Source organism: Chanos chanos, chromosome 5 (genome assembly GCF_902362185.1).
Source record: "Chanos chanos chromosome 5, fChaCha1.1, whole genome shotgun sequence".
In the NCBI taxonomy this organism is placed as follows: Eukaryota; Metazoa; Chordata; class Actinopteri; order Gonorynchiformes; family Chanidae; genus Chanos; species Chanos chanos.
In genome coordinates, this window is record NC_044499.1 from 17,285,877 (window position 1) to 17,298,763 (window position 12,887).

At 41.7% G+C, this 12,887-nt stretch overlaps 1 protein-coding gene across 1 annotated transcript in view; it reads left to right on the top strand.

The window, feature by feature from the left end:
• Positions 1–5,539: 5,539 nt before the first annotated feature.
• Positions 5,540–12,887, top strand: part of arhgef4 (Rho guanine nucleotide exchange factor (GEF) 4) — a 19,619-nt gene continuing 12,271 nt past the window's right edge. The window contains exon 1 of the mRNA XM_030775230.1: positions 5,540–5,747. Coding sequence (XP_030631090.1) covers positions 5,540–5,747 — 208 coding nt within the window. The remainder of the gene's footprint in view (positions 5,748–12,887) is intronic.

Sequence of the window (12,887 nt, forward strand, 5' to 3'; positions counted from 1 at the left end):
CCTTGGAGAAGTGCTGAAATATGGTGACCATTCAAATGATGACATCTTTGAGAAGGCCTTTGCCCTGACGTGGCACAATATGGAGAAACATCACAAATCCCAAACCACACCCCATACCTGGCATGTACAGAATAGGCACTACAAAGGTTCCAAAACATTGAACTTTAAGTCCTCCCCGATGATGGAAGAACTGAGCACAAAGCGGAGCAAGAGCACTGATAACTTGAACTTACGCATGAAGCTTGCCTTAGCCCACAAGTCCTTGTCAAACCTATTTGAGGCCAAATCATCTGAGAAAGAGATACAGGAACAAGATTTACCCTCTGAGAATGAGGAAGCAAAGACCAAGCAATCTTGGAGGAGAACAAAACAGGCTAGAGAGACAGAGATGCTGAAGAGAACTCTCTCCGTCCCAGACTCAGTAAATGTTAGGTCGTCCCGACAGATCCACAGTGACTATGCTTCACGGACAGTTCAGGACAGACTGAGTCTCCAGAATTCTCTGGGTTCCAGTGAGAATATTAGGAACACAAGGAACTCTGATCCCCTGGGGAAAAAAGCTACGCTTAGAGACTTAACTGAGAACCCCCTCTGTGGGAAGAACTCAGATGAACAGAATTTGCTACCCAATGGACCCTCTGCTGATGAGGTGTTTGCATGTGGTTTTGATGCCGTAACATCTGAAGAAGACCAGTCTTCCATGAGATCTATGATTTTGCCACTGTCAAACCAGATGTCCCCTGCCTGGGCCAGGTCCTTAGGTTCTTTTGAGAACACTGACACTCCACTGAGGCCCCAGAGTCCAAAGCCTCTCAGCAGTGGGCCATGGACCCACCGGAGGAGCTTCAGATATCCCTCTAGGTCTGTTGCTTCATCCCTCAGCTCACTTGGCCAAGGGATAAGTATTGAGGGTCTCTCAGAGCCTCCGCAGAGGCCCAAGACATTAAAGCCAAGATTAGCACAACTGACATCAGCTCATTCCTTTGACTCTGAGTACCAGCGTGAGGACAGCAGTTCAGACAGCCAGTCCCAGACCAGCCTCGTCTCCTTCACTTCGGCCAGTGAAGCTGAGGTATGTCAAAGTGAATGCAATGAAGAAGTCTGCGTGATGCATTCAAGGCTATTGCTCCTTTCATCAGTTTCTCATCTATTTCTCACAATTATATTAATGGGCATATGACAAAAGTTTTAAGGTTTAAGGTTGTAAATGGTAGGTCAAAGCTTTTGTAATTTTTGCTCAGTCGCCCAGCAAAAGTCATATGTTGATTTACACACAAGGTTTGAAAATGTACACAGCAAATTCATGGCAGATATTTGTCCATGGAACTCTCTTATCAGTATTAGGATTTGTTGAAATGGGTTCACATGTCAGCAAGGTTGAACTTCTCCTTTACATTGTCATGTTAGAAATGTTGATGCTGTTTGATACAAAGTTGACTGGACTCTGATGTAAGGCTACACCACAGATTGCTTGAAAAGTTGTAAATAACTCTGTGCTGCCCAGTAATCATCTTTGTCAGTTCAGTCTGGATTCTTTGAGTTTCCTCAGAACATTCTAAGAGCAATAATACTTGTCTACAGAGGTATCTGTAGTGTCATCTAAAAATAAATATCCCATTCTGAGATTCAGTGCCAGCATCCAGGAAATCATGTACTTTGTAATATATCTGTATTGTTTCTGCTTACAATCAGCTCTTGGTCAGAAATAGTGCCATCTAGAGTGTGACTGAAGGATTTTGTCGATATAATTGTAAAACTCGGTGATGCACCACCACCTCTCCAACATTTACTGAAAATGAAGTAGCATCATTTAAAATATTGCATTGAAAACATTTATTTAATTTGCTTAGAGGGCCCTTGTACTTAACCGCTAAAAAGTGTTGCATCTAAGGATAAAAGAATGATAACACACTCAATTTGCACTTGAAGCATGTGCAGGATGGTACTAGGCCAGTGTCCCAGTCTGCAGAGAGAAGACTACAGGGTCCAGTCTACAGGAAGAACAGAGACCAGATTTCACCTGGACCCAGAATTCTCTCAAACCTCTTCAGCTGGCCCGAACTCCAACATGGCACTGGAAGTGTTCAGCTTGATCCACTTGTCAAGAGACAGGCGACCAAAACAAAACAGCGAGCCAGCTCTGATGAGCTGTTGGCTGATTTAGGAAAGAGGCACAAGAAGAAACGTGCTTACATCAGGCAGAGGAGTCTTTGCCAGCTGCCTACAGCCCAGTCTGAAGAGCAAGATAAAGTAAGAGATTCAGTCATGTACAGGGATATTCGCCAGGGCTGTTACATCTTCCATTACTCTTCTTCCTCCTTTTTTGCTACGTTCGCTTTCCTCACTTTGAGACGTTTGCGCTTGTCTTTTCTCTTCTTGTAGCCTCTGCCGTCAGTAATTTCTAACTGGTCTCTGTCATTGGTGAATTGTGTGAATGACTCGCTAGACATGATCTTGAGGGTTAAAATAGAAGTCTTTAGCCACACCCAGCTTTTTCCCTTGAAACTGTGATTTAGACACTTATTCAAATGTGAAATACCGTCTATGACCGGCGTAAGAAAAAAGAAAATGTGATTATAGCTCGGGTTATGTGTGTTTTGTTCCCCTCCACAGGCCCGAGTGAGATTCTCTCTCACCTCTACAGAGCAGCTTTCCTCAATGCCCCCAAAGGACCATCACTTCTCTCAGAGCACTCCTGTAGGCCTGGACTGCTTGGACTGGCCTCCTCATGCCTCCATGTCTAGTGAGTACTCCAGGGATTTATGAATTGTGTTGCCTACATAGCAGTCAAAAGCAGCATTTTCCTGTTTGGAATCGGTTATACACTCATTAAACTTGCCCAACCAAAAGTTGTGAATCTGTGAATCTGAGTCAACTTGGAGAAGAACTATGGTTTGTCCTGTAGGGGGCAATGGTTACTTTGATTCTACTGTGCTCTTTATCTTGGCCAAGGACCAGCTCTATCCTGCTCACGGGTTCTCTGGTTCAGCCTAGAAGGACCTCCTTAGACAGGAGTTTAGCATCTGTTAAAATTTGTTTACACTGAATTACACCAATAATTAATATTATGTCATCAAATTAATATCTTAGTTAATATCTGTTGCTTTGTTAGACCAGATATATAAACCAAATGCTATTTTTTTATGAAATGCGAGAGCACTCTTTAAAACAACTTTGTCAGAGATGCCTCATGAGAAATTCAAGATCCTTCAATCAAGGACTCTCAGCCAGAGTAATTAAAATGTCCAATTCCCTGTGAAGAGGCTGTATTGAGGCGGGTCTAGCGGTGAGTCAGATCAGAGAGAGCACAGAGGCTATCTTTGTGCACTAAAGCATGAAGTGTGGAGTGCAGGGGCCTTCAGCACTGCTCCACACTCTGCCAAAGAATCCTGCTGATTTTTTCTCTCCCACACACACAAACACACACAAACTGGCACCAGGCCTACTTTCCCTCTCTTTGAGCTCTGAGGTAGACCTGGTATACACACACACACACACACACATACAGAGAGACACACTTGCACTCAGACTACTTGAATACCAGAATAAATAAGACTTTGACTTTGATGTTCATAACTTATATTGTCTTTTGGAAGATCTTGCATTGATTGTCTGGCCGTCATGCTCCACAGAGCATTATTCTCATGTTTTACTGATTAAATAACAATACTCAACATATTATATCTGAAGAAGCTCCCTACCGAGTAGGGATTCAGACTGAAAACAATACTGTGTTTTGTACTTTTTTGTTATTGTTTTGTTTCAACTGAGTTTTTAATTTTTCCCATTACAAACAGTGTAATGCTTGTCTAGTCCTTGATATTCCACAGACATTTCTTAGGAGTATGCTTTATGTAACATGTTTTGAGGGAAAGTAAGTTGAGACACAAAAACCTAATTTTGCCCAGTTCTGACATCTCACCCACTCTATGACCTTTCTCCGCGCACTGTACCACCACACGGCCAGTTAGACATTCCTGTGACTTAGTATGCTAATTTAGGAGAGGAATTATGAATTTGCACAGTATTTGCCCACACAACTAATATACACACTCACATGCCAAGAGCTTCAGGAGGGGTTTTACTTGTATCACCACTCCAGCACTTAGGCAGCTAAACAACACATTTAGGTGAGTAACTTATTCATATATGAACAAATCAGTTGTTTGACTTAATACCTAAACAGTTTTCTGTCAGTTCTGATGACATCTTTTCTTGGGGGGGGGGGGGGACGTTCAGGGAGATGCAAATGTATGAGTATATATACAGAGAATTGAGGAGTAGTGGTGGTTTGAGGTGCAATGTATAATGTTGTAGCACTGACAGGAAATTGAGCAGCACTTGTTGCTTAGCGTATGTAGGTGTCTCTGATCTAAGCCAGCTGTTGGTCAGCTAAGTCACCAACAAGAATCTAAAGAATGTTCTCTTCCATTTTTTTCTCTCTGTACTCAGTGTCATTGTTCATACTGCGAATATTTCCCCCAGTGTATGGGCTTTGAGCAACTACGCTGACATATTGGAGATCAAAAGACTTCCTTTTCTCTCTGACATTTATTTGCTTTTTAAATATCAGATCCTTGAGTGTGTTCAGCAAATTTGCTAAACTGATTTCTAAAAATAGCTGTCTTAGCTGAGAACATAGCTTGACTTCCAATAACTTACACAATGGAAAGAAGTCCTGTCGCTGGGGCTATGATAAAAGGACTCTCTACCGCACAAGGCATATGGGCTCTCTACACAGGTAATACACAACACAGAGTGTGTGATGATGCTGAATGTCAAACTGTGTCCACCTGTGTTCAGAGAGGAAACAGCACCTGTGATTCACATAATATTGTGCCAGACAGTTAAACTATCACTATAAATAGAATGATTTTGCATGGAATGTTTCCAACAAGGGCAGGACAATCTGGCCATAGGTATTTTTAGATGATTATGCCTGTTATGGTTTAAATTCTTAGAAGGTGTTTGTAATCCTAACATAGTGCTATGGCACTCTCCAGGTTCTGCCGTTTGGTTTACTAACAGCTTGACTGTAACAGTGGAGAAGGGGGGACAAGGGGTATTCCGAGGGAAGGTTGAAGGAGGTCTGTTTCAGTCCCAGGCAGTGTGCTTCTCTATTAGCAGTCTGAGTTGTATGAGTCCCCCTCCCCTCAAAGCAGCCCCAGTGATGCCAGGTTCTGACTGTGTGTGTGTATGTGTGTGTGTGTGTGTGTGTGAGAGAGAGAGTGAGAAGGAGAAGGCTGATTGTGTGTCTAGATGTCTGTGGTAGAGAGGCAGAGCTACTGTGTATCTTTGAGGAGAGAGAGAGAGAGAGAGAGAGAGAGAGAGAGAGAGAGAAGGGGTGGGTGGTGGGAGGGAGGACTGAGGGAGGGAGTCAGTGGGCGCGTCGCAGACACTGAAAGCAGTACAGGCTCAGCCTAGTCAGTGAGACACACTCACACAGCACACATACACAGATACGTACAGTCGTACTCGGACTTAACACCTACTGAGGAGAGACGCCACCACCCTTGCGCCCTCTCCCCTGTGCGGCCACATGCGGACCCAGCACAGTGCCGATGAGGTGGGCATCCGGCTGACCGGAGGGGGCTGCAGTAGCAGCAGCAGTAGTGGGGGGAGCTCAGGGCAATCTCCTGGCTCTGACTCAGACTGCAGCCCTGCTCTAGGGCTGGCTGGAGGGGTAAGGGCAGTGCGAGGGGTCATGTCCCACTACTGGAGTCTGGAGAGCTTACATTCCACCAATGGTAAGACTGTACTGTATTATTTTTTTTTTACCAAGGTCTGGACTTCCTCGATAGGGCTACTGGGTGTGTGTGTGTGTGTGTGTGTGTTTTGAGCAGTTTGAGCTGCAGTGAAGAGAGTCTCAGAACATTTTAATTAGGAACATTTTGTTGTTGTTTAATTTTGGTTTGTGTGGTTAGCATTTAGTCAGACCTCTTGCAATGTACACCGAAACTGAGTTAGCTGAGAAAAAGTCCAGTACAGAGAAATGTATGGGGTTAAGGAAGCTTGAATACTTTACAGTGCTATGCCTTTAATCTGTCTGTGCAACAGGAGATCATCCAATCAGATGGCCTACCTGTATGTTTTCTTGTTTGTTTACTATGTGCTCATGAAACACAAGACCATATTCTCCTGTGTTAGCTATGCTTTGAAAAGTCAGGCATCTTCAGAGCTGTTGAAAGGGCATGCAGATCAAGGATACTGAACAGAGCGTCTGTGTTTAGTAACCATATCATTTTCCTCACATCACTCAGTTTCATTTCAGTGAATATATGTAATGAATGCAATGTCTGTCTCTCGATGTAATCCAGCTTGTCAGTGGTGGTTATGTTATTGAGAGGTCAGTCTGAGATTACTTCCTCAGAATTCTGAGGGATTGCTAAAGAGCAGAAACTCACAGCAGCATCATAACAGCACATTGAGTGTTTGCTTCATGGGGGCAGCTAAACTGTTCAGTTCACTGTTTGTCTCCTTTCTTTAGGGCATGTAAAACCTAACGGTGTATAGAGGTAAACACATCCCATAGAACTGTCCCTAAAGCGATGGCTCTATAAAGCTCTCATTATAATGTACCATTATGTTCAGCATTTTTAAATCAGCCTCTATCTGTTTATTGAACATGTTGGAGATGGCCTAGAATTAGTTGACGGCACATAAGAGTTTGTTCCTATATGATTCTGTAGGGTCTGCAAGGCTGTTGAAACTAGAGACTGCATAGAAATGTTACAGGAGGAAACCTGCTCTGCTCGTTTGGTTTAAAAGCTTTTTTAGCTTTGATCATTGAAGGGTGCAGATGTATTGATCAGCGCAGACTTAGCTGAAGTTGATATGTGAGAGACTGTCTTCCCTTGAGCTAACACATCTCCCCTGACTGTTTTGGCACTGTAACACAGGGTCATTAACACCCCAATGTGATGGCTGCATCGAACAATATGTTTATGGGTAATTTGTGGAAAGGGAGGCATACATCAGACGAAATGGATGCCAGTTTGAACAGTATGACAGGTTTTTTTTTTTTTTTTCCCCATTATCCTTCATTCAGGGTTGGCATGGTGACAGAGAGCCCAATGACCGTCTGTGAAGTCAGGGCTGACGTCATACATGGCTGTGTCTGCCTGCGCTGGCAGCAGTTTGGATGTTTTTTCTCATTTTTTTTTTTTTTTGTGTGTGTTTTGTCTTTCCTGAAAGCAAATGCGTACGCTGTCCTGTAATTGAAGGAACAGAACTGGAAGGCCCTTGCGCCAGGGGCTATGGTTACGGACGTCTCAGGCGTAGCTGTCAGTTCATCAGGGTTCAGAGACCTCATTAAAATGTTCTTTTAAGCTAATCATACCACAGAGGGAGCAAAAGGCAGTGATATGATGTGTCTGAAATGCACTTTTAATAGAATTTTTTTGTAATGTTACGAGGTAGACATGGGCAAAAATGAGAGGATGCTTATGAAATTAAACGTCCCCAGGGCTTTGCTCTTCTCCTCTCATAGGAAGAGAGCGACACATCACTTTGGGGATGGAGGTTAGGAAGGCGCTGAGCTGCTTTTGAAGAAAAAAAACACCCGTGATTATGATAAAGCCAAAAAACAATAAATGATAAACTGAAACAATAACATACACTATATTTAAAATAACAAAGACCGAAAACTATTCCGGTGCTTGTTTAAATTCTGTGCTGAAGGAGAGATAGCTTTGGAAGAGTATATGCAGTAAGTGAATGTTGCTCTCTGATTTGTAATAAACTACGGCCAGCAATGAGAGCGGAGCTGCAGTGACTGGGTGTGTGTCTGTGGTCGAGTGAAGGACGCTAGTAGCAGAAGTCGCTGCACAGGATGTACGAGCCACTACCAGTCTTATGAATGTTCTGACTAAAGTTTGTTTCTTCTTTTTACAACAGTTTTACGTGTGATGTGTCAAGCTTTTGCAGCTTTCGTTCATTTGGTTGCACAAAGGAACTGAAAGTCCCATGTTTCGTAGAAAAGTTTTATTTCAAGACAACACTGTCTGGAGTTATTTTAAGAACTTGTGTCAGTATTAAAACAGTTCTGTAGTTTTCCTCTGGTTTATCTCTGTAAGGTGTTTTGTAAGCTTTTGGTACCTTGTGATGGTCCAAAATGACAGAGTTATGTCAGGTGACACCCAGTGACTTGGCAACATGAACTGGTTCTTCTAGAACCTTTTTTGGTCTTTAAATCAGCTTTTGTCTTTTCAAACCAAATAATAAGAGATAAGACCAAACAAAGAGTTCAACATTGCCTCTTCTTGCTGCCCCTTACTTCTCTTTTACTGTCTGTAAGGAGCTATGCTGTGCAACATGTGAGCTTTGACAACCACAGAAACTTACCACACTGATGGTTAAAAAGATAATCCGCTGTGGTTGTGAAGTAGCCTATTTGACCTTTTGTCAAATGTACAAAACTTTTTTTTTTCTGGTTTCCTTTTGTATTTAAATTTGCTTACTTGACCGTTTTGTGTAGCTGATTGAGATTTCTCTTACCAGTTCCTGTCGTTTTGTCTTCTTACAGTATAGTTGCTTTAATGGATAGATTTTTGGTCATTTGGTTGTTAGTATTTAGGTATTAATGTTAAAACCTCAGGTTTATCTGTGAATGCGTTAGACAATGTGTTAATATAAACAGTGAAATAATATAAAAATGAATTGTTGTGATGAATTGCTGTAGTTATGGTCTCAAAGGATATGCATCACAATGCATTGAGACTGTATACAGTAGATAGAAGCATGACATGGTGAGTCATGACATAGTCCACACTGTACATTAGTTGTGAATGAGTCAGCCAAATAATGGTTGAAAGCTATTTTGTTCCACGAAACCCAACTCTATACTGTTAAACCTCAGTATGAATTAGAGAGTGAAAATTCTACATCTGCTCAAGATCTGCTCCTAATCAAGCAATATCATGAGTGATGGCAGTAATTAAACTCTCTCCTATGCCAGATGGTGTATAATTCACACCCTCTCTCTCTCTCTCTCTCTCTCTCTCTCTCTCTCTCTCTATCCCCTTATGTGCCCCTTGCAGGGACAGTTTTTATTCATACTGGACATGTCTTAGTATCTCTGTCTTGTGTTGTGGGGACTTGTGGTGCAGATATGTGCTCTGTTACACAGACATTCTGATTTTGTTTTACAAAGCTTGTGTAGATGAGGATGAATGGAGGTCTGACAAAAGTCACCACATGTTCTGTTCTCACAGCTATAAATGTGTGTTTGTGTGTGTATGTGTGTGTGTGTGTGTGCGCGTGTGTGCGCGTGTGTGTATGCAGGCATGCCTAGGTGCTTCTGTACTGTCAAACTGGAGTATCTTTCCATGTGACTTAGCCCACCTGTGCCTGGCTAGCCTAGTTACTGCTGGTGAGTGTATGTGTATATATGTGTGGTTTGGTTTTGCCATTATGTGAACAGGATATCAACCTGAGCACATCTTAATATTACATATTATCATTATCATTATAATTAATGATAATATTACATATTATCATTATGGTTACTGTATAAAACAAAATATTTAAATGTTATGTTTAGTTTTAACGTAGTTACATTAAAATGGAAGTCAATAGGAAGTCTCATCTAAGATATGACGACAAATGTGTATGCGATGCACTGTGATGTGGTACCACTACACTGGCTGCATCACTATTGATAATGAGGTTATGACCTCTTGGCCAAAGCACACTACAGACCAGAGGAATTAACACCTACATGAAAGTTAAGTGCTGAAAACCGGTTCAGTTTGCTTTAGCGAGCAGATGGCTCAAGTTGAAAGTGTATGTACCTTCAGGTGTATATCTTTACATTTCATTTCCATTTATTCATTTGGCAGTTGAGAAAGTATATGTGATGAAGTTGTATGTTTATGTACAAAGGCAGCTCACAGAGAGGTGCTGTAAATTTACTGTGGATAAAATATTTAGTAGGAGGATTCAGCTAACAACATTAAGAAAACGATTAGTCTGTGTCTGTGAATGATCGCTTCCTTCTCTCTGATGTCAGTTTTGTCTGTTGACATTCTTTTACCTTCAGGTTTAATGGAATGGCCAGTGGGCAGAGAGAGAGAGAAAGAGAGAGAGAGAGAGAGAGAGAGAGAGAGAGAGAGAGAGAGAAGAGCCTTGTTTACGAATCACTCTGACATATTTGCACTTAGTGACAGTTAATGTTCCTGGACACCACTCCTTCAGTTGGTATCCTTTAAAAATCTTTGATCTCTTTCCAGTACTTGTTCAGGGTGACTATTGATTGCTCCTCAGGGCAGTCCCTGTGAGATGTTGACAGTACACTTGGCAGTGGACACGGCCTTGCCAAAGTGAGGGTCATAGCAGACAACCTAATGAGCAAGGGGTCACTTTAGAGTCACACCTCTGTCAGTGTGATAACATGAATAAACACAAAACGAGCAACTCCCACTTGTCAGTGTTATCCATTCACTGTCCATTCATCTCCTTTGGGAGCCACACAGAGAGGTCATCGTGTGCCCAGTTCTCTGTTATGTCTTAAATGTGTTGTTTTTATGTTCTTTCAAAGATTATTACAAATCATACTGAATCTATGCTTTATCTATTACAAATCACACAGTATGATTAGGGTTCCTTTTATGATTCTGGTTCCTGTCATATAATTCCAATGTGATGCATAAAATGATTTTATATAACTGTATATGAAATACTGCTACTGATGACTACACGAAGTATAGAAAATTGACGTAGAATGTACATCCCATGTGATTCATAAGAAACAGGCCCTAGTCATGTAAAAAGGATATTACCGAATTTGAACATTTTTCCTACTTATGAGCACAGGGAGTCTGATACAAGAAAGAAGTGAAAGAGTATTAAAATACCCTCCGTATAACATCATGTCTGTCCAAACAGCTGTTTGATGTGTCAGACATATGGGAGCTGAATATTTTTTCTTACTCATTTTTTTCCTCTTGATCGTGTGTGGTATTCTTTATTTAGAACACCAAACGCTTTGGTCTAAATTTTCAATATGTGAGAAATTCTTTCTTAACGCGCCCATGAATGGACTGTGTTTGAGGGTGTTTGACTGCTCGTCGTCTCTGGCGAGCGTTGCTTATCTCTGCTTTTAGCTCGCTCCCAGACAGGCACCAGTAAGACTCCTACTCAGAGCTGCACTAGGCACGGCTGGCTCCTCTCTCGCTTACATAAACACAGCCCCAATTAACAGCTCTGCTGGCCCAGCACATATATTAGGAGCTCTAGGAAATGGCATTTTCAAAACAGTTGCTGTTTTTCCACACTAAAAAAAAACAAAAACGAAATTCCCTCTCTCGCGGATACGAGAAAACGCTACCGCATGAATTTCGAGGTGTTACTGATAAAACTAACTTTGACATTGTCAGTCAGGGTATAATCAGGATGGATATTTGTGTAACGTAGAAAGACATCACTTAAGTTCATTTTTGTTTTAAAAGCATGTCTCAAATAAAAATGTCTCAAGAAACACTTGGGATTTATTTATGAACGGTTCTCTAACAAGTTAAACATTTGACTCCTGACTGGAGTATTTGCCAGTGGAATGTATGGTAGCATCTGTATCTTCTCACAAGCATTAGGGGAGGGAAGACGTTTGAACTGATAACTACCCATGAGAAATGGAGACCCAAGCCAACATACTTATTTTTGGACAGATGAGATGCCACAGATGCATATTTGCACTGACCGTGTTGTGAGGTTAGTCTTATTTAAGTGACATTCATCTCTTGGTTATCTGGGGCTTTCCGCTGTGCCTCCCTTAAAATCCAAAGCATCATCTTTAAGGGTTACCATTAGCGCTGCCACATGTTTTAGGTTTTTCTTTTCAAAAGCTAAGTTCCTCGACGTTCTTTGGATAGCCTTTCAGTCGAGGTTGTTGCTATGGTGACGGGTATAGCGTCACCGGCTCAGGTGATTGGCCATTTTAGGTCTCCTGCTCTCCCACAGGAGCCTCTCGGATAAACTGACCAGAAGCTACACTGACTGGCACGTCTGGTTCAGCTGACTCTGCTCATGCCAGCTCAAATAGTCTTACAGTGCCAAGGCGTTTGTTTGTGGGCCATAACCACAGAAATGCCAAGTCAGAGAAGCACATTACCTCAAGTCAACTTGGCATGGCCTCTGCTCATTTTTAAGTGCGTCTGATTTTAATGATGTGATCAGTGTAATGAAAACGTGTTTTATGAGTTTTTATGAGATTTATAGAATACACATTACATATTATTCTTGTTTGTTTGTTTGTACATCGCACACGTTATGACCTAGAGAATGCACAGACATGGTCCTCTGATTATATAATAAATTCACATTCCGGCGACAAATATTTTCACCTGGATTTCAAATATAGCAATGTGTATGGATCCCAGACCCACACTGATGTCTTGGTGGATGTTTAGGCCATATACTCAAACTCACCTTCCAGAAACCCTTCTCTACTGATCCCAGCAATGTGTGGATAACTTGCTCAGTGGTGTTTCCATATTTGCATAAATGTTTGTTTTTATATCTTTTTGAAACAGATTAGCAACATCTGTGTGTTCTTTGAGGTAAACTGTGCCTTCATTCGCCTTTTTTTAGAAGCCTAAACGCTCTGAGACAGATTAGAAAGCGGTAACATTTGAATAAAAGTGTGTGACTGTAATATCAAATGAGTGGAATTTTAATATAGGCTAACATTAGTGTTTGGATACTGACCTAGTCATGGAAGTGTGACCTGATGAGTTTTGCTTGACAGGCCCTTTGGGTTTATGGATCTGTATTGATCTCTAAGCCAACTCTAGCCAGCCTCTAAAGCAGCGCCCTTTAAAGCCAATTACATCCACTTCACCTGCTAAGAGAACTCTGTTTGCCAAATACTTTTTTTATCGATTGTACTCAAC